General features: G+C 35.9%; 2 protein-coding genes across 2 annotated transcripts; one reads left to right on the top strand and one right to left on the bottom strand.

The window, feature by feature from the left end:
- The first annotated feature begins 220 nt into the window (after positions 1-220).
- LOC129439545 (membrane-spanning 4-domains subfamily A member 15-like) lies at positions 221-4849 on the top strand. Its single transcript, XM_055198223.2, has 7 exons — positions 221-322; positions 813-963; positions 1144-1260; positions 1354-1410; positions 2054-2200; positions 4444-4578; positions 4669-4849. The coding sequence occupies exons 2-7, from the start codon at positions 814-816 to the stop codon at positions 4726-4728; spliced, it is 666 nt and encodes a 221-aa protein (XP_055054198.2). The 5' UTR covers positions 221-322; position 813; the 3' UTR covers positions 4729-4849.
- A 492-nt stretch (positions 4850-5341) lies between these two features.
- Positions 5342-21144, bottom strand: LOC129439371 (cytosolic phospholipase A2 gamma). The gene is made up of 14 exons (XM_073860804.1): positions 21119-21144; positions 20789-20900; positions 19641-19783; positions 19336-19537; positions 16360-16462; positions 16126-16266; positions 15727-15792; positions 15573-15629; positions 12717-12839; positions 11674-11811; positions 11489-11566; positions 11228-11382; positions 6902-7079; positions 5342-6835 (listed from the first exon to the last, which is right to left on the bottom strand). The coding sequence occupies exons 1-14, from the start codon at positions 21142-21144 to the stop codon at positions 6675-6677; spliced, it is 1683 nt and encodes a 560-aa protein (XP_073716905.1). The 3' UTR covers positions 5342-6674.
- Positions 21145-22884: the final 1740 nt, after the last annotated feature.

Below are 22884 nucleotides of genomic sequence, written 5' to 3'. Positions count from 1 at the left end.
AACAGTTCAAACTGATTTAAAGAGTTTAAAATATATTATTTTATATGTAGCCTGTACACAATGTATAAGCCTTGACATCATAATAACATTATCTACCATTTATCAAAAAAATAACTTTTTTACACTCTCATTAGTCCTCTAACCTCGTGAATTACCTGTCATGTGTAAAGTCGCTTTAAATAAGATGAAACACATTAAGAGAAACTTCCTGTAAATTACCTTGGCAAGCTCCTTCTCAATGTTTCTTCATATCAGTCCATACACTCACACACGCAAAGACACCGTAACAGCAAACGGGCAACGTCAACAAATCACTTTTCAGGTAAAATATTTTATGCATCAATTACATTAAAATGGCATCTGTATTTATATGAAGAGTTTCGCTGCAAAACAAGATAACTCCGTTTTTAACATTTTTGTCAAAACATGTTTATAATTATGTTTTCATGTTATTATTTTGTTTTATGGTGCTACTTAGCTGTATTTTTTAAGTTATGAAGGTTTAAATCAAAACAAACCAACTGCAGTTGTATTGATATCAATTGGAATGCACAACCAAAAAACGAGATTTCGAGAAAAAAAAAAGTTATCTCGTTTTGCAACAAAACTCCTCATATGTCAATTTTATGACATTAATTTAAATATTTTTCTTGATTGTAATATTTTTCCACCAATAAGTTAAAATAATAAGCATATTAACAATACAACATTAGTTTATTTTTAAATGTGAATTGAACAGATACCATATAACTGCAGTATAAGCACTTAAAATGCTTAAAATTACACAAATGCTTTTTCCTAAACTTTGCTAGAATGTCGAGCCAAGTGATCTCAACTGACAACGGTAAAGTTGTCATCCAAATAAATCCACTGATAAACCAAGAAAGTGCTGAAGGAAAAGATAAGAGAGGAACGTATGCACCCCTCCAATGGTTTCTTAAAGTACAACCAAAGTCACTGGGGGTAATGTATTTTTCTTAGTAAGATATTTAGGGCTATATAAATACTGTATGCACATAAAGTTTTATCTCGACATATTAAATCTTTAGTTTTATGTACATATTCATATATGACCATTGTGTCAGCTGTGGGATGTTTATAATAAAAATAAACGGTTTTAAGACTCATATGTGCTCTTTATAGACCGTCCAGATTATGATTGGAGTGGTGACCCTGATGATTGGTATTGTGGTCACCATTAAAATTGACCATTTCATGTTAACTGCCATCAGTGGCATAAACCTCCGGGGATCTTTCACTGTAAGTTTCATTTCAGTGTTTTACTTTATTACTTACTGACATTAAAAATTATTTCATTATTATCGTTTAATATTTTCTCTTGTTCCCTCTCAGTACATCATTGCTGGGTCTCTGTCTGTTGTTGCAGAAAATAAACTCAATTCCTGTGTGGTTTGTACTGTCCATCTTAACCCATTTTAACTCTGCTTTTTATGTTGCTGCTGATGATTCACACGCTTTTGTTCAAAGTCACTGTGTGTAAAACAGGAAAACTGGGTGTACAGATACGTTGAAATCAGCGTCATAAAAAGCACCCACATGTTCCATGGTAAAACCTCAGTGGTCTGAAACTAGCACATTTATTGTTGCCCTAAATTCTTTGCCCTACTTAAGGGGTGTGTGTGGGTTGCTACAAGTACACTTAGGGGTGGTTTTCCAGACAGGGATTAGCTTAAGCCAGGACTAGGCATAATTAGTTTAATTATGAAATATAACTATTTTTAACAAACATGACTTACTAAAAACATTACGTGTGTGCATTTTAAGGCAAAATAAAGGGCAATGATGTATTTTAAGATATGTCAGTGCAAGTTGTTTTCAGTTTGGACAGCTCTTACATTTATTTTAGTCTAGGACTAGTCTAATCCCTGTCAGAGAAACTGCCCCTTAGTGAGTTTACATGTTATGTTTATTAAAAAGTCTCTAGATTTATTTTTGCACAATACATATTCACCCCTTTTAACTAACAAATCAAGATATTTCAAATCTATTTTAGTCCTTCTTTTTCTTTGAAGTCTCTTATTTCTCTCTGTAGGTAAAAGCTTCACTTGGAATGAATGTGATCAGTGCCATAACTGCAGGTGTTGCTATTATTCTGTTGTCCATAAAATTGCAATTTATGGCGGAATGGCGCTATAATTCCATAAAGAATGTAAATGTGCGTATATATTCAGCCTTTCAGGTAATTACTTTTACTACATTTACATATTTTTTTTTCATTTGTTTTATCAAGTACAGCTCAAAAAAGCATTTTGGTCTTGGTCTAGACCTAAGCCCGGGATACACTGCACGATTTTTGGCTGTACCATCGTGAAACAATCGTGCCAATTTCTGTGATCGTGGATTTAATCAGTGGTCCTGGTCCTATGTCGTAGAGAGGTTCAAAGACGGCCGTTTTCCTGGTCTTGTGTCTAATGATACGCCTATGATAGTTTTCTCACAATGTTAGAAATTCAGCATGATCAACACATAGTGTGTTTGCTGAGCTGCGGTATTTATTTACCATGCTGGTTAAGTTTGTGCCAACGTGTGTCCCAGCCGTTAAAGCCTCCGACTATAGGTGTCATCATCATACAGTCTACATGCTTTTCGTACCAAAGTTTAAATGGGGTACTTTTACAGGAGTGTAAAAATCGTGCAGTGTATCCTGGCTTTAAGCACCGTTTGGGAAACCTGAGAGAGTTCATCAACTGGATTAAAGTAATGCCTTCAACTATAATTATAATATTTAGAACCTCACAAAATCCAGTGGATGGGATGTTATTTGTTAAATTATTTTCATATATTGTATACCTAAAGGGATAATTCACCCACAAACGTAGAGCTGGTCCTTCCAATACGCATGGCACTCTTGCCCTTAAAGGAATAGTCCAGATAATTTACTCACCACCATTTCATCCAAAATGTTGATGTCTTTATTTGTTCAGTCGAGAAGAAATTATGCTTTTTGAGGAAAACATTTTAATGGACTTTAATAGACAAAAACAATTAATACTTAAAGGCGGAGTCCATGATGTTTGAAAGCCAATGTTGATATTTGAAATCACCTAAACAAACACGCCCCTACCCCAATAGAATCTGGACCTTCTGTTGATAGACCCGCCCCACACATACGCAACCCGGCATTTGATTTGATTTGATTGGCTATAAGTGTGTTTTGGTAGTCGGCCCGTCTTCTTTTCCAAAGCGTTTTTCAAACATCGTGGACTCCGCCTTTAACTCAACACAGTTTTTTTCAACAGAGTTTCAAAGGACTATAAACGATCCCAAACGAGGCATAAGGATCTTATCTAGCAAAAAGATTGTCATTTTTGACAATAAAAATAAAAATTATAAACTTTTATACCACAACTTCTTGTCTAGATCCGGTCGTGATGCGCCAGCTGACCCCACGCAATACGTTATGAAGTCAAGAGGTCACAGAGGACGAACGCAAAACTCCGCCCTAGTGTTTACAAGTCTGTTGAAAGAGGACCTTTCGGACATTGTTGTATGTCAACTGATACTAATTAATGTCTTTGTGTCAGTTTATTGTTTAAAATGGTCTGAAAATGTTTGTTTTATATATGTAACACGTGACCTCCCTACGTCACTACGCATTTACGTTAGGTCGCGCTGGACCGGACCTAGACGAAAAGTTGTGGTTTAAAAGAGCATATTTTTTATTTTCTTGCCAAAAATGACAATCGTTTCGCTAGATAAGACCCTTATGCCTCGTTTGAGATTGTTTATAGTCCTTTGAAACTCCGTTGAAAAAAACTGTTAAGTGTTGAGTTAAGTGTTAAGTGTTGGTGTCCATAAAGTCCATTAAAATAAGAAAAATCCTGCAATGTTTTCCTCAAAAAAGATAATTTCTTCTCGACTGAACAAAGAAAGACATCAAAATTTTGGATGACATGCCATGGTGGTGAGTAAATTATCTGGATTTTTCTTTTAAGAAAATGAAATATTCCTTTAACTTAATGCGGTGCTGCACAGACCAGCTGGCAAATGACATCATTGTGCCACGAGAGCCATTCGAAAGCATAACAAGCAGTCAGATCTCACAATAATTTAAGTTGTCAGTCGGTCTGTGCAGCTCCACATGCAGTTGACGCCCCTATCAAGATGCATGTGATCAAACCGATCATGACCCCCTTTAACTTCAATAGTATTCATTTTCCTACTATGGAAGTCAATAGGACTCATAATCCCTCAAAATAATTTCCTTTGTGGTCATCAGAACAAAGAAATGAAGATATGTTTGTAACAACATAAGAGTGAGTAAATTCTGAATCAGAATCTTCATTTTGGGTGAACTGTCCCTTTTCATTTTTTTTTAAATACTGTGTTGCTCCTCTTGGCCAGGTCACTTCTGTAAAATAAATTTTTAATATCAAGAAACTTTTATCTGGTTAAATAAAGGGAAAATTATTATTTTTGTAGGTTTTAGGTTGTGGGATCATTGTAGTATTGCTGCTGTTGTCTGTCCTTCAGTTCATTCTTTCCATCTGCATCTCGGGTTTTGCCTGCAAAGCCACCTGTGGGTGGTCTTCAGTGGTCAATGTTTCAATAAACCAGGTAAACTATTTATGATGTAATGACTACAATGTATACCCAGTGTTTCAAGCAGTTCAATCCTAACAAGCAATAATTTTACTCTTTTTGCAGAGTGTATCAGAGAAAGAAACAACTCCACTTAACATGCCACAACAACCAAGGAGAAATTAACAGAATTGAAAGAAATACTTTTCTAAAAGATGAGGTATAAAAATAAATTGTCTTTATGACATGTGTTCAATACTAATTCTGAGGTTTTAGTGGAGTTATTAACATAACATGTCTGTCACTCCACAGAGATCCTGAGTCACAGTGATGAAATCCTGCAATCCAAATCTTGCAGATTTGATTTCTTATATTGTATTCATATGTTGTTTTAAATTGTCTTGCTGTTACAATGAAGTTTGCCTTTCAGTTATACCAGAGCAAAAATATAATTAGTAGCTTCAGCTTTATGGTGTTTGTAGTTGTGAGCACATTATCATATTTTGTTAAATAAAAATATTTGAACAAATGATCCATCTACAAGATCTATCCCTGTGTGACCAGATGCCCACATACCAGATAGTTTCAGCGGCAACAACATTAACAGACAGCTTTTGTGGCCCAAACTTAACTTTCAGAGTAGATTATTTCTGATAATATAGCTGCAAACCCCTGGGTCAAACCCAACAATGGCACAAACAAACAAACATCAGGTAATGATCATGGTGTCATGCCACCCCCATGTCTCTAACATGTTCTGATGCAGAGATATAGGTCTTGCTGTTTGAAATATAGAATTGCATTTTAAATCTTTGTAAAATTTCTTGGCTGTTTCATTTAAAGTCACCATCATTGCGATCAGGTCAGTGTTTGCATTTCATCAGCTCATTTGCATTTTAAAGGACACACCCCAAACAGCAAATTTTGTCTCGCAACTACACAGTGGTAATTTTAAAATGCTATAATAAATTATCTATGGTGTATTTTAAGCAAAACAATACACTGGACATTTTGCTGTGTGGCTAAGTTGGGTTGCGTACAGCTATGTCATCCCAGGAATGAAAGGGGAAAGTGGGGAAACATCCTAATTGTAGGCTATGTGTGACAGGTGGGAGAAACAGTGGAAGACGTACTTATAGACTGTAGTAAATATGCAGAAGAAAGAAAGACATTAATGGATACATAGAATATAGGTAAGCTAGAATGTTTTTTTTTTCTTTATTAATTATCGTGGATGGAAGGGAGTTGGGCTTTGCTTTAAACAGAGAGAAATATGCTCTATTCTTGGTGCATCTGGATTCAAAATCAGGTGGTTTTTAAATTGTTGTATGCTACTGTTACTGATAATATTATTCCTAATGTAAAAATACAGTTAAACTTTGTTAAAAATAACAAAGAAGCTAGGCAAAAGCAAACATGTTAACTGCAATTTTCATATTTTGTCAGTGAAAGGCCTTTAAGAAGATTCATTATAAAACGGGCAGTTCTGGTTCTTCATTCTGATTGGTTGAAACGCGTTCTAAGCCGTGATAAAATACCCCGGTAAACCCACGGTTCAGACCACATTACATAAGTATCACTGCGCCACTCTTGCTGCTTACTGATTTATGAAAATAAACACCACAGTCTTTAATCATATTTTTAATTTTTCTATGTATTACTAGACTAGACTTGGTTTTAAATGTTTCCAGCATTGCTTGTCGTTATTGTATTTTTACTAGTAAGAATTACACCCAGAGCTCAGGAAATATGTTCAAACAAAAGATCAAAATGGCTTCCTCAGGCAAAAGTCAGATCTTTATTGGCACTTAACAAACCTTGCATGTTTTTGAGGATATTGAAGTCCTGAAGTCATTAGATTAGAATTAGAAAATTATTTCATTTAGATTTAAAGGGATAGTTCACCCAAAAATTTAAATCCTGTCATCATTTACTCATTCTCATGTTAGTCTAAACCTGTATGAGTTTCTTTATTCTGTCGAACCCAAAAGAAGACATTTAATATCATAGATGCAGTAAGCACACAGCTAATGGTACCCAATATCTTCCTTTGTGTTCAACAGAATAAAGAAACAGGTTTAGATTAACATGATGATGAACTATTACTTTAATTGTCGTAGTATTAAATGTAATTAATGCTTGCATGCAGTTTGTGTAATGATCTTTTTAATCTCCTTCAGCAGTTTCTCTTTGTTGTTTGTGATGTTTTTGCCAGCGACTTCCAGAAGAGGATCAATCATATCAGGACGGTAGGCACGTTGATTGGTAGTATATCTCTCTCTCCACTCCTCAACTTTATCTGCAGAAACAGAAACACACTGAAATCACAACCCAGTTTCATTCAGGACTTCAGAAAAACTGAAAGATTTAAACTCATCTCCACAGTTGACCGTGTTGAAGAGAGGGATGTGGATTACGGTCGGTACTTCTCCATGGCCTTTAAACACATAAAAGTCGGGGTCCTCCACAGACGGTTTATCAACTTCAGGGAAAGGGATGTTTTGTTTCTTGCAGATTTTAGCAGCTTTCTTCACTGTCTGTCATGAAAAATGTTTGTATTGTGTGTATTTAGGTTTTATTTATATGTACATGGCATAAGATATTTTATTCATTAAAAACAATGATTTCTCTGGGGCATCACAATATTTTTTTTTTTTTGATAGGCTAGTTTAGCTTGTGGCTTTGAGTATACTCATTGGTGGATGCCAATTCACTCCCTAGCAACCAAACAGAGTTCCCTAGCAACCATTTAGCGAGACCTACAGTACTGTGCCAAAGTCTTAGGGCACCACCACCAGTTGTTTTAGAAGTTTTAATGTCCATCCATATTTGAAGAGTTGAAGAGCAAAACGAGATAACCACCGTTTTTTATTGTTCAGAAATCTCGTTGTTTGGTTGTGCATTCCAATTAATTTCAATTCAATTGCAGTTGGTTTGTTTTGATTTAAACCGTCATAACTTAAAAAATACAGCTAAGTAGCACCATAAAACAAAATAATAACATGATAACATAATAATAAACATGTTTTGACAAATATTTAAAAAAGTGGATTTATCTCGTTTTGCAATGAAACTCTTCATTTATTTGTCAATCTATTTTCTAAAGATACAAACAGGAAACACAGGAAATATGTACAAAAAAAAATAAATGTCTTCTTCAAACATGGGTCAGTATTTAGTGTGACCTATTGTAGCACGAAACACATCTTGAGCTTTTTTGAGGAGACTGAAGTCCTGAAGTCATTTGATTAGCATGAGAAATTAGGATTTAGTTTCAGATATAGGTTAAGAAGATCCTGCAGTTGCCTGCTATGGAAGGGGAGTTTATCCAAAATACTTGACACGTTATGCTAAATACAAGCTTCCTGTGTTGTCTGGTTGTATTCTAATAAAGAACCTGAGAAATAATTATATATGATCACTGTAACATGGCAAAAAAACAAATCTTATTATGGCATAGTGGCCTAAGACTTTTGCATGGTGTATATCTCATCATATTAGTGCTAGTTTCACTCATGGCTTGGAGTATAATCATTGGTAGATGCCAATTCACTCCCTAGCAACCAAACAGAGGTAGCGACTGTTTCACAAGACATGTATCTCTGCATCAGAACATCTTAGGCTTGGAAAGTTTCACTTGTGGCTAGGAGTATAATCAGCTGTTTAGTGAGACCTATATCTCTGCATCAGAACATTGTAGAGACATCAGGGGGGTCTCTTTTGAGTTAGTTTAACATTATTGTCACATTTTGTGTCCCAAGTTTTGTCACGGCAAGCACCTATCTAAAAATTGTAATCCATTTTACTTCAGGACAGGAACTTCAGCATCCTGTTATTTTTGCATTAAAGGTGCAGTGTGTACACTCCAGGGGCATCTAGTGGTGAGGTTGCAAATTGAAACCAATGGCTCAGTCCACTGCTCACCCCTCGATTTTGAAACACATAGAGAAGCCACGATAGCTGCCACCGGACAAACATGTCATCTTCGGAGACAACTTAGTAAAAAAGTTTTCCGTTAAGGGCTTCTGTAGAAACATGGTGGCACAAAAAGGTGACTTAAGGGGGTCCCCCGGTGTATGTAGACAAAAACGTCTCATTCTAAGGTAATACAAACATAACTGTTCATCATTAAAGGTCTTCACACACCTCCAATATAGTCCTGCATTTTATTTTTGCATTTCTGTCAAGAGATCCCTCTAAAAACTATTTTAAGGCTTGTTTTCAATTTGCAACAGTTTACATGTAAGAAATCTTAACAGGTCCCTTAAAGGTGCAGTGTGTAACTTTTAGAAGAATCTCTTGACAGAAATGCAATATAATATACATAACTATATTATCAGGGGTGTATAAAGACCTCAAATAATGAACAATTATGTTTTAATTACCTTAGCATAATACGTTTTTATCTACATACACTGCGGGTCAGGGACGTGCACAGACATTTTGAGGGGCAGGGGCTCAAGTGACATAAAGGGCACTTCTCAAAATTATGTATATTTTTTTTCTTTTTTTTTTAACAAATAGTATATATATTAACGCAATTCTGACTTTCTTTTAAAAACATATTAAAAAAGTTAATTAATTTTATCTTCCTCAAACTCACGCAATTGTTTAATTTTCAAAAGATGTCTACAAAATAATCAGTTGTTCACACAGACACCATGGTCTCCTTAGTAGTCTAGGTTTATAGAGCAGGAAAGGAAGCCATTACACAATGTGCATGTTTTGAAAACATTAAATTACACATTAATTACAAATTTGTTAAAATGCTAAAAACAAAGTTGTGACTGCTGAGTTAGCGCTACATGCCAATAAGTGCTATATCATTTGCTAGCGTTTAGCTGATTAGTTGTTACTCAAAATGTATTTTTGTCTGATAAGGGCTCAAAATATAAGGTCTGTTTACTAATATGAGCTTCTGGCATGAGCCTCAGAGCAGAGCAATCAGAGCAGAGCTCAACATTATTATTCATGACCCTTTCAAATAGGGCAAAAATAGACCATTTATTTAAAATGACAAATTCTAGGGTTGTAAATAGACATGTAAAAACGTTTCTGGATAATTTTTGCACTTAATAAAGCAACATTCCTTCTATGTAAGAACAATTTAACATATTATGACAACACATCCTATGGCACCTTTAATCTTAGGTTTCATATTTATTAGGGTTACACATGTCAGAAACAGCAAATATAGATTAGGCCTATTTTATTTGTATTTTATATTTTACTTTTTTGTGATGTCGGTGAAAATTCAGACTGGGCAAGTAAAATACTTAACCATCAGATTACTTCCCAATCTACTCCAGCACTAACAGACATTACACAAAACGCAAACAAAAAAGCTTACTACTGCAGTTAGCAATTATATTATTGTTTGTACTTTATTATTGTATGAGCAGTCTGTTTAAACTACATACACTAATATACTGTTACAAGTTTGCAACTCTTCAAGTTAAAGGCGGAGTCCACGATGTTTGAAAAACGCGTTGGAAAAGGAGACGGGCCGACTACCAAAACACACTTATAGCCAATCAAATCAAATCAAATGCCGGGTTGCGTATGTGTGGGGCGGGGTCTATCAACAGAAGGTCCAGATTCTATTGGGGTAAGGGCGTGTTTGTTTGGGTGATTTCAAATATCAACATTGGCTTTCAAACATCGTGGACTCCGCCTTTAATATGGGATTGCCATGGAAAACAATTTCCCTGAATCGTTATGTGTAACAACGTGTCCAATATTTTGTGCATAAAACTGTTAATATAAGAATGCTTTCTTCCTCACACACTTACCGGTAGCTGCCTGCATAATCATGCACATGATCGCGTCTCGTTCAGGGCAGGCTGAGCTTTGGCGCTTGAAGCGCGAATGATGCAGCACGAGTGTAGACAGAACAATCATAACGCGAAGTAAGTTAGAGAGGCGGGAATAAGGAAAGGTAAAGCCAATCATATTAGCGATTTGAATTTTGGAGGCGGGACTCATCTGTTAACCATTTGTGTGCCACAAATAGCGCTATTTTTCTTTATAAGAGTTTAAATCTCATTTAAATGATTTCTGAATAAATTCATGTTAAATTAAATAAGCAACAAGTAAAAAACACAAGAAACAGACAGACATCAGTTGTTATATGAATAAAGATCATAGTTTTGTTTTTTTTAAAAAGCACCCCAGAAAAAAAGGGCACTTTCTCTCCAGGAATAAAAAGGCCAGGTGCTCAAGCCCCCTTTGATGTCTATGTGTGCACGTGCCTGCTGCGGGTCTCCTTACATGAAAGCCACCATTTTGTGTCACCACTTCTCCACAGAAGCCCTCAACGGACAAACCCTGTTTAATAAGTTGCCTCTAATGTAGACATGTTTGTCCAGTGGCATCTACCGCAGCCTCTCTATGCGCCTCAAAAGCGAGGGGTCAGCTGTGGATGAGCCATTGGTTGCAATTTGCAACCTCACCACTAGATGCCGCTAAAATGTACACACTGCACCTTTAAATGAAGTGCCAAGAGACAAGAATCAGGGACTATGTGAAGATGTAATGGCAAATGTAAATGTATGCATTGTACTGTATGCCATAATTTATAAATTATGCGCGTGCGTGCGTGCGTGTGTGTGTGTGTGTGTGTGTGTGTGTGTGTGTGTGTGTGTGTGTGTGTGTGTGTGTGCGCGTGTGTGTGTGTGTGCAATACCTCAAAAGGATCTCCCTCACTGAAATCCAGGGAAATGATGAGGTCAATGTCTCTCTCCTGTCTCAGTACTGACATGTAAGATGAGTTGAGCAATAAACCAGCATCTATATAATCTCTCGTCTTACTGTCCTGAAGAATGGTGGGCACTCCTTGATCTATCAACAACAGTTGCATTATACCTCGATAATAAATCACATTTACTCAATGTACACACTGTAGCCTATTATTAACTGTTGAATAAACACTTGGTTATACTTTTACCTTTCATATTGTGCAGAAAGTTATACTTCCTGCCCCAGATCCATTGAACCGTGCACTTAATAATGCTTGAACACATATCTGTAAACAAAATAAAATAAGTTCCTTGTTGGTTTTAGGGTCATCAAAGAAGATATGTGATTTATGTATTCATTTGTCTAGAATATAGTGAATGTGAGCGTAGGGACACTTCAACATATCAAACGGCCAGAAACTAAACCAATGCCTCCAATAGTTACACACATCCAGACTGAACTGCATCGTATGCTTTTCAAGATTGGTCGTTTCCATCTGAAACACCAGTTGACTTTTGTCTCTAGTGTGTTCTGTTAAAAAAGAGGAAGGCGTACATTAACAGAAAATGTTTGCAGTGATGCATCTGATTAACTAATAAGAATACAAAACATCCTAATTAACTTGATCATTGCCTAACTCAGATGTCAGTGTTCAAAATCACATTTGATCTATTTTAATACCAGCAGGTTTAAGTACTGAAAACTAGTATGACTGCACCGACACAAACTCACAGGCTGAGGATGATGCATTTTTGTAGGCTAACCCGGTTGTTAGTGGGACACTGGTTCCCTTGACAGAAAGCCCATTCATTTTTTTATAGACTTTTGGATTATAGCAAAAAAATAAGCTCTGTGTTTAACAAAAGTTTATTTAATGTACACGTTTTGTCCAACAAGTCAATCCCCACAGATAAACACAACTTCCATGAAATTTGAAGTCCAAATGCATTTGCTAGAAATAAATAAAATGCAAAAACAAATTTAGACTTTAAACATTCATAAAAGTTGTGTTTATCTGTAAAGATTAACTACTTGTACAAAATGTGTACATTTAATAAACTTTTGTTAAACACATATTATGAGGTACCCTGAGATTCCCACCCCTAGTTGTTAGCAATTCACATCGCTTTATCGGATCACCGGCAATCTGAAAACCCCTTAAGGCAGACAAGATGAGACAAACTAGCTGATTGTCTAACACTCAATGGGGCAGTTTCCTGGACAGGGTTTAGATTAATCCAGGACCAGGCCTTAATTATATTAAGACATTTAAGTAGCTTTACCAAGCATACCTTACAAAAAAAACCCAATACTGCATCATGAAACAAAATAATTCAGCAAACCTCTAAAAATTACACACACACCAGCTTTAAGAAATAATCACTGGAAGAACGAAGAAGCAATGTGACAACTACATGAATTTGAATGCACTTGACCTTGTAGCTTTGCTCTGATGGTGTTTTCGAGATGAGAAGGATCTTCGCCTTTCAACACCAAGAGATTCATTTCCACCAGATCCATGAGTACTTGATGGATGATGTGTACAGGTGGAGTTATGTCTTGGGAGGAAAACATATACAATAAACGAATATGAACACACTACAATATTTCTTACTGCAAACACTTCACTGTCAGATTAATAAATATCAGAAGATATACAAAAATAATGGCATCCTTATTGAAGTAAAACAATTGAAAGTGATGGGGGGAAATTACAATATTAAATAAATGTTTCCGCTAATACACACTGGACACAATTATTGGCAAAAAGTAAAAAATCTATCAAGTATATTCCCAAGATATTAACATGGTGACTAGAAACATGATGGCTTTCTGTTTCAAGTGATAATAAATTTTAAGTAACACAAATGCCCTTAATCAGCCATCACCATAAAACCAAAGATTATAGTTTTTGTGTGCAACCAAAGATTGTTGAGCTACAGAAAGTAGACAGTGGCTTTAAGGAAATAGTTAAACCATAAAAACGCCTATTTCTTGCTTATACCATGCTTGTCTATTTCGTCTTAATGCTGAACAAGAAAAATAATTTGAGTGGACAAAGACTCTCCAAGGATCACAGATGGAGAACTTTAGAAATCAGTTGAACCTTGGGATCAGAAAGCTTTAAAATAAATTAATGAAAACAGCACCTCCATAACAACAAGTTGTTTGGGACACAGTTTAAGAAATCCTCTGCTGCATGCAAAAACAAACTCCAGTATTATTTTTCGCCAAACTGAAACTTTAACCGGGAGAATTTGCAACGAATTCTTCAACATCATCAGATGACAAAATTCAAGATGCTGTTATCCTTGCAAATGGAGGAAGCAAAAAGTATTAAATAAAGGGAGGCCAATAATTATGTCCAGTGTGTATTAGAGAAAATCATTTATTTCATCATGTAATCTCCCCCTTACTTTTAATTGTTTTACTTCAATGAAACTTCAATTTTTTGTGATTTTTTTTATTGAAGCTCTAAAAGAAGATACCTTGTAGATTCATTTCACAGTTTTCTTTGTTTATATTTACCAAGGATGCCAATATTTTTGGCCACAAATGTATGAAGTTTTTCTATGGTGTTTTATATCAGCCTGAGCTCTGGTAATGTGGACCAAATGTGTCTTCTGTGTACCACCAAAATAATTTAACTACAAATTTTGTGAATTCAAGTGATGGTGCTGTTTCACAAATACATAAAAACATTTTGGAGACTAGAATAAAGTTAATACAGTGGCTCCATGAGCACTAAGCTTTGTTGTAGATGTTGTTTTGTGTTTTTATGATCACAACGTGGGTTGTAATATCACTCTTAAAATGGCTGGGATATTTTTGACCCATAATGGGTAAATATTGGACAGAACAAAAAATTACCCCATGCTGGGTCAAAAATGACCCAATGTTGGGTTGTTGTTATGTAGGGTGGCCATTCGTGCCAGTTCCGCCGGACACGTCCCAACATGTTTTCGGGTTCGTTCTCCGGAAGTCACGTTGGTCCACGGCATGTGTCATCAAGGTTTAATATTTCGGGTTTAATTTCAGAAAAGCAACCGTTACAGGATGAAACTACAATGATTGTATGTCTTAAAAAAAATAAATCTTAATTTTCTAATGTATTTTTAACTGAAATGTGAGAACCTCCATGAAGTATGCGGTCGAGCAATGCGACTTCCGGAGAACGCACCCGAAAACATGTTCGGGACGTGTCCGGCGGAACTGGCACGAATGGCCACCCTATTGTTATGCAACCATGTGTCACGGTAGGAAATCCAATGTTTCCTCCGTGTAATGTTTTGTGTTTGTGTTTGTACTCACGTTGTGTCCATGTGCTCGTTTGATTAAGTGTTGTCACCTGTGTAGTGATTACTCGCTCCAGCTGATCCTAATCATCCATCAGCTACATATACTCACTCATCTCTCTTCCTGTTGTCAGATCCTCATTTCATGTTGCTGCAATCACTTGGATTATCGTCTCTCGTCGTCGTGTTGGATTTGTGTTCGTGTTGTCGTCTCCGTGTGAGTGTTTGGTTTGTTCCTGGTTCTATCCACTGGCCATCATCACACTCATCACCGACTTCACGATTCAACACTCTTCACGCCACCGTAGACCTTCGATCACCATTGCCAACATCCTGGACTCAGCCATTCACTCTGTTGTTTCATTGTATTTACCATCATTATTAATAAATCTGTGTTGATCGTCTGCGCTTGCCTCCTCCACTTTATTGTATCGTTACACCATGGGGTATAATAACCCAGCAGTTGGGTTAAAAATAGCCCAGCATTGGGTCAATTTTTAACCCAGCACGTGTTCTGTCCAATATTTACCCATTATGGGTCAAAAATAACCCAGCCATTTTTAGAGTGATGTGTGTCTTAATGCACTCTTAGAAAGGATGTGTTAATTTTTTACACATCATTGTGCGGTAAGCTTTTAACACATTATGTGTAATTTTAACACATTATGTGTCATTTTGTGTTCAAGTATAACACATGTTGTGTTAAAAGTAACACAAAATGTGTTGTTTCAATAATAACACAGAGATGGGTGGATTCCAGGATGACGCAGTTAGTGTGTTGTCCCAGAATCAACACTAATGTTGTTTTTAACACATTCGTTCTAAGAGTGTGGTCTGTTGGAGTAAAATTGTGTATAGGATTTAAAAAAGTATGACACAAGCAGCAAATATGTGTAATAACAGAGTATCTGCATATAGGCATGACTGAGGAAAGATTGATGAAGAAAAAATTAAATACATGTCCTTTATCAATAAATGAAAGCAATAATGTTTTACCTTTTTTCCTGTGGCCCGATAACTCTTCATTTTCTTTAAATAAATGTTTAAATAATTCTGAGGGAAAGCAGAATGAAACAGAATTGACATGTCAATAAATCGACTTTGAATGTTTTATTCAGTATAGATGAATGAAGACAGCAGCTGCTGGTACCTTTAATTTTTTTCCAAATGAATTTTTTGTCAGACTCTCCATCAGCGATACAACTGCCACACAGAGCTGCAAGCAACACCACCAAACAACTAATGCATCACATTTACTTTTAGAGGTGCAAAATAAATAAAAAAAAGTAATATTGTAAAAATATGTATATGTAATGAAATATTTTATATTACTCATGTTATCAGAGAACCGGGGTTACGTAGGTAACCAAACGTTTTTGTTGTACGAATCTGTACTTTAACTCAAGCATGTCAGGTACATCAATAAATTAATCCTCTGACAGGCATGAATTTATGTGACATACAAAAATATTCAATTTAAACTCATACTTCCCAGCTAATATTCAAGTACATAATTTTGATCTGCTGGTCTTATAACAGACTTTGTTACCTTGCAGGTAAAGCATGTCCATTTCAGGCTGATCCTTAGAGTCACAGCCATCCTGAAACTGACGGCCAAATTTGGAGACGTCCACAAACGCTCCAGTGAGGGAATAACCTGCTTCATGTGGGCTGATCTCAAACCAGGGATCTGCAGACAGACAACACATCTCAATTCATTTATTTTAAAGCTGACACAAACACTCCCCTCACTCTCTCACACACAAACAGACATCTACAGTACCTCCATCATGGTGCTGTTTGCATGCCTTGTCAATCACTGTATAGATGGGAAACGGGTCTTTGTCATGTCCAACCTGCTGCTCTGAAACTTTGTGTTCGTTTATCTGAAGATAAAGATCAAATATTATTGCTGAAGTTTTTTATAATAAGGAGACCCGATCCACATAAATGAATGCAATTTTGTTGCATGCTTTTACATTAGAAATTATTTTTTAATCTTTAAATTGAAATTAGCTTTTGAATTCCAGATTTTTTTGTGTGGTCTGACATTTGGACTGTATGTGATATACTGTATGTTTAAAAGATGGTACGGGTGGCACAGTGGCTCAGTGGGTTGCTGTCAGAATCCTGCCAGATCCTGTTTGTATTTAGATCTAGTTTAGCATGGCAGGGTTCTGACAGAACATATGTTTTATGTGTAAGATGCGTGGTTTTAGTATTGGTTTATTCTGACCACGCATTTCCAGGGTCTCATCACTTTTTCCCCGATCCCTTACTTGTAATGATTTCCAGGTGTATGTAATTTACTTTGTCCCTATTTATTGTCCTTGTGTTTGCTGTTCTGTGCACATTCGTCTTGTCACATATCTTGTTGGTTCCTGTGAAGTCTTTGCTTGTTTTACGTTTGAAAAGTTTAGTTTTGTTAAGTTTAGTGTCAGTTTAGTGTCGTGTAGTGATGGCAAAATGAGGCTTCCTGAACCGCTGACACTTCGCAGCCCATTGCTTCACCAAAAGGTTAATTAACCGAAGCTTTATTCAGCATTGCTCCCTAGTGACACCTATCTACTGTGAAAAGAAACAGCGGATAAATAAAATACATTTTATGCAATGACCTAAGCAGATTTTTTAAAATTGTCTGGTTATAAAATAAAAGATGCATGTTTTTCGGTGTGAATTTTCTTAGGGTGTCTACAATAAATTTATTCCTTAAAGAATGACTAAAAAAAGTATGAGCTAAAAAGTAAGACTTTGTTTAGTACAGTGTATATGAGAGAGTATTCTGGGGTGGGATAAGAATTGTTACTTTGTTTGTTTATGTGTGTGTAAAGTGAAACCATTAATAGTTTTAGTGCTGTGTAGTGCTTATGGGACTGGGGGTTCAGAGAAGTATTATTGCTGTATGTCAGCTTCTTATGGCACAGCAAGCATTTCACCTTGAAACATGAAATAATGGACACGAAGACCACACTGTCATAAAGTGTGACTTATAATTATTTTAACATAGTAAAATATAACAATTACACATACTTTATTGTGAGCAACAATTTCAAAATACTCCCAGACAAGGGAGTATTTTCTCTTTCTTCAAAATCCAAAGTAATCAACTAATCTTATCTAATACAACAATAATATATTTTAGCTAATAATTAATTACAATATATATATATATATATATATATATATATATATATATATATATATATATATATATATATATATATATATATATATATATATATATATATATATATATATATATATATATATTATAACTAATTTCTAATTATATAGTATAAATAATAATATAATCTACTACTAATAATAAACTCTCCAACACACTGCTTCTACAACTCCTGTACCTATCCAACACTGAAACGCCACAACACCCACAAGGTAGCGCGAGTTTCGATACTCAGACCGACCCGATGACGTGTTCCACACAAACCGAGGCCTCGTTTGTCATCGTCACGTGATTTTCACGGAAACGATACAAGCCTCGAATCGGGGCTTCATCTGGAACGCCCCTTTTTGCTCGACACAAGCTCCGGAGCCTCGCTTCAGATGTCACATCACTAGTGTCGTGTTTCCCTTGTCTTGTTTTGCCCCCTCGTGGGTTTTGTTTTCCCTGTTTACCCTGTTATTCAATAAATTCCTTTGTCGTCAATCGTCCACATTTGGGTTCGTGTCTTGTGTCTCCAAAACCCTGACAGGTAGCACTGTTCTTTCATAGCAAGAAGGTCCTGAGCCCCGGCTAGGTCAAATGGTCTTGCAAGTTAGGAGAATTTGGAGACACCAAATTGCCCCCTGCAACATGTTTATGGATTAGCTTGTGTGGATCAACTTGTGTTGATCATTGACCTTAGATTGGAAAACATTAAAAAAATGGTAAAAGGATATAAATATCAAGTTATTCAGAGGACAAATGTGACCAGTTAAATATCGCATACGCATTTAAAATATTACTAATCGCCGCAACACTATGTAGTTTCCATGTAAAAATGACTCCCCCATGTGGTTGAAGCAACAGTTCAATTTGTCCAATTAAAAGTTGTTCTATCACTGAAATAATTTTACCATACCTCATATGGGTAATATACTATTGCTGCAATAGTTAGCCTGTCTGGAACCGAGCTGACTTAAACCACTATAATGTATTATGTATTATGTATACTATAATAAACACTTGCATTACATGCGAACGGCCTCTACGCTAATAGAACTCTGTTTTTGTTTCCCTGTCTCGTCCTCGACCCCGAGGACAATGAGACAAACAGACAGTTCCTGTTGCTGTGAAGGTCATCGCACCACTGATCTACTGGTTGTCCTTCAACGTGATGCCTAGCCGATGCGCGGCCAACGACCACCGGCTGAACCAGTTTAATCCGCTTACCCGCTTCCTATCCCTACTGTATCTATATATATATATATAAATATATAATAATTCCTCCCAAGGGTTTTTGTCCTTCTAGGAGTTTTTCCCACCGGGTTTTTTCCTAGGGGGTTTTTCGTCCCATGGAGAGTCAGACAACTTTGGCTTAACTTAGCACTTTACTGTATACATTACATTATTAATACGGTTGCTTGTACGGTGTAACCTTAGCCGCTATATTCTACTTCTTATATTATCTATTGATTTTCTGTGTTTCTCCTTTACATCTACTCATGTAAAGCTGCTTTGCAACAATTAACACTTGTGAAAAGCGCTATATAAATAAAATTGAATTGAATTGAATTGAATGACAGAAGGATTTATTACCTCTTTCACAAATGAAGTGACGATCATCACTGCCCAAACATATGTTAAATTAAAGATGTCTTTCTCATTGCAATATTTCGTCAGTTTGAATAATGCATCACTCCAGCTCACACCACGACCATTGAGTCTGTGAATGATCTTCTGTTTTACTGAGTCGAGATGAGTGGACCAGTCAGAGTCCTGATATAAAGATGTCATGCACCTTCATGAGATAAAGATACTAAGATAAACATTATAGATTATCTCATAGTCATCTCACCTGTGTGTGTGTGTGTGTGTGTGTGTGTGTGTGTGTGTGTGTGTACCAGGTTGATCCAGAGACTCCACTCAGATAAAGAATGCAGTCCAATAGACCGGTTTTCTTTAGTTCAACCAGAGATCCCAGTAAACTCAGCATGGCTCGTTCTCCTCCTCCGGAACCCAGTAGAGCAATTTTTGGCAAACCATCCTAAAACCCATGTACAACATTCATACACTTAAGACCAAGAGCATTAATGACAACATTCATAATCTGTGTGGGGTCAATGGCAAATAACGCTCTCTTGGCAGATGGCAGACAGCGCCAGGGGGTGTTTCCCTAAGTGCGTGACAACACATAAAAATAACATGTTTAACTGCATGCAGCGCTGCACAGATTGACTGACAAATGAAATTAAACCCTGCGTCCCAATCTGAATAGTAGCCATCGTACATAGTATTTGAAATTAGAATTTGTTTGTTCCAAAATCATAGTATGTTAAAATGAGTATCCATATAGTTCCCGGATGGTTAGGTGAAAATTCAAAGTGTAGATCTACGGACACTCAATGTCACACAGGGATGTCACACACCAATCTGTTGGCACAGCGCTGCATGAAGTTGAGAGCAAGGGGGCCCCGTGTGGTTCTGCAGGGCCCTACGCAAGGCACGTTTATTTGTATAGCACATTTCATACACAGAGCTCATTCAAAGTGCTTTACATAGACATGAGAAAACAATATATAAAAGAAAAATATACACTCTAAAAACAAACGGTGCTATATAGCACCAAAAGTGGTTCTTTGCTCGTAATCATAGAAGAACCGTTTTTAGTGCCATATAGCACCGGTGAAGCACCAGTGAAGCACCTGTGTAGAACCATATAGTGCTATGTAGAACCATATTTGGTGCTATAGTGGTTCTATATGGCCCCTATATGGTTCTACACAGGTGCTTCACTGGTGCTTCACCGGTGCTATATGGCACTAAAAACGGTTCTTCTATGATTACGATCCAAAGCAACAGTTTGGTTCTATATAGCACCGTTTGTTTTTTTAGAGTGAGAAGAGACACAGTAAAATCACAATAAAAACAAAGATACGTGATAATTTAAAATAACAATTAAAAGAAAATAAATCTTTTACACAGTGTGCGTACCTTGCTAAGATCTGCTCTCAGTATAACACTAGATGTAAGTTCATATTGATAATTTTACCTGAGGACACTGTATCCCAAGCTTCTCCAGACATTTTTGAACAGTTTGTATTCTTTTGGTTACAAACTCTTTCTCAAGTTCATTCAGAGAATGTCCGATTCTCACCTCACTGCTGCAGGAGCGACACACAGATACACATACATGTATGCTATGTCACTATTGGTATCTGACACATTTGCATAAAAGACTTGAGTACAATTTAGCTTGCATTTAATTTGAAACAATTACTTTTAGAAAATTAATTTTGGGATTAATTGTCTACTCTAATTTTTGTTACATATATTTACACAAATTGGGTGATGTGTATGTATTGTCCTGAACTGGATTTACCTATCCTGGAGTTTGGAGGCACTCATCTAAAAAAACAATAAACATTAAATTTTGAAAACAGTAAAAAAATGCTTTAATAATCGTTTCATATTTATATAATTAATTCATGAATATAATTTTGTAATAATAAATGAATTATATAATTGTGTTTCAGTAGCTCAAATGCATTTGCATCATAATAAAATATAAATAAAATATATATAAAATAAGCATTTATATAAAATTGTCTGACAAAAGCATCAAACAATTCTGACAAGTAATTTAAATGGCACATGCAACATGACAACAATAATTATTTCATATTTTACTTCTGCTGAGACTCTCTCTCTCTCTCTCTCTCTCTCTCTCTCTCTCTCTCTCTCTCTCTCTCTCTCTCTTTTAATGTACATTAAAATGATGTATAGGTATATTAAAACATATACTCATTGTTCCTGTAGAATCCTGTAGACTTCAACATCAATTTTGTTTCTCTATTTGGGCAGGTGAGACTCTTTATAGATTTCTGAAACCTGATAAGCTAAACCAATCTCTACATCATCATTGGGTGTGATGCTGGCCAGTGAAATATTAAGTCAATCATCAAAGTCTGAAACCAGGAAAGGTTTAAACATTTCTTCTTCCATGGAATTTCATTGGAAAACAGCTTAGTTGATCTCTGTACACTTTAAATGCTGTGTTAAAAATTAACCAAACCTTAACCCTAGTAAACAACAGGAACCTCTCCATGTGGCTATCAGTAAAGAATTGTTTATAAGACTCTAATAGACTATTTGTTTTTAAGGTCCTTCACAATTTAGCCCCTGTGTATCCAGTATGGCAGTGGTTCTCAAACTGGAGGCCGTGGACCCCTAGTGGTCCCTGAGACGATAAAATACATTCATTCATAATTCATTCTGTGTAATAAAACCTGAGAAAAAAAGGCTATTAACCAACCACAACACATTTGATAATTTAATATGTTTTGTTCAATTTAAATTTTACGTTATGGAATATTTTATTTCATAAATTTTCTTTTGGGGGGCCATGAAGGAATGCATTGTACACAAAGCATGCCGAAAAAGTTTGTGAACCACTGCGGTATGGCATCAGGCTATACACCCTCCAAATCCCTGACATCAGAAAATCTGTGTTAGGATACAGTTTAATTATACATTTTTACTAGATCTTGAAAACCATTAGAACTATGGTAAAATTACCCCCTTTTTAAATTTCTCGGAGTTTCCATAATGGGGTTTTCCATTACTTTTGCATGTTTATGTGATATTTGTGTGTGTTTAATTTGTCCTGTATAGCGACTCAGTTTTATCTGTTTCAGAACAACTTGTATTAAATTGTGCTGTAGGCTACATAATAAATAATAACGATAATAATATGGGCAGATGACACTCAGTCTCTACATCACTGGGTGTGGTGCTGTTGGCCAGTGAATTATTTAGTCAAATAGAAGTTTTAAACCTTTTTTCCTTGTAATTTCCTTATGAAATACAAAAATAGATCTTTGTAACAAATACATAATTATTTATTTAAAGTTTTACCTACTTTATTAAGTAAGTTACATCATCTACATTACAGTAGCAAATGTATCAGATTATCAACATGTATTACAAATGTGCTCATTCTGAAAACTAAATACAGATTTATACTTTAAGTGTATGTGCATGCAACTTAATTCATCTTGTACAGTCTATGGCATGTATTTTGAAACAGGCAGGATGAAGTCTTAAACATTAACATTTGATTCAACAATATATAATGTTGACTCATCA

This window comes from Misgurnus anguillicaudatus, chromosome 22, assembly GCF_027580225.2.
Source record: "Misgurnus anguillicaudatus chromosome 22, ASM2758022v2, whole genome shotgun sequence".
Taxonomy (NCBI): domain Eukaryota; kingdom Metazoa; phylum Chordata; class Actinopteri; order Cypriniformes; family Cobitidae; genus Misgurnus; species Misgurnus anguillicaudatus.
The sequence above is the reverse complement of the archived record's forward strand: the minus strand, read 5'-3'. Positions and strand labels throughout refer to the sequence as shown.

Excerpts from the sequence above, each read along its gene's own strand:
- LOC129439545 (XM_055198223.2), top strand. The coding sequence starts at position 814 with ATGTCGAGCCAAGTGATCTCAACTGACAACGGTAAAGTTGTCATCCAA. Across the intron at positions 964-1,143 it reads TACAACCAAAGTCACTGGGG|ACCGTCCAGATTATGATTGG; the intron begins GTAATGTATTTT and ends TGCTCTTTATAG. Across the intron at positions 2,201-4,443 it reads GTATATATTCAGCCTTTCAG|GTTTTAGGTTGTGGGATCAT; the intron begins GTAATTACTTTT and ends TTATTTTTGTAG.
- LOC129439371 (XM_073860804.1), bottom strand. The coding sequence starts at position 21,144 with ATGAGTGCCTCCAAACTCCAGGATAG. Across the intron at positions 19,538-19,640 it reads GGAGTCTCTGGATCAACCTG|GTGCATGACATCTTTATATC; the intron begins GTACACACACAC and ends TATCTCATGAAG. Across the intron at positions 15,793-16,125 it reads GGACATGCTTTACCTGCAAG|CTCTGTGTGGCAGTTGTATC; the intron begins GTAACAAAGTCT and ends TGTTGCTTGCAG.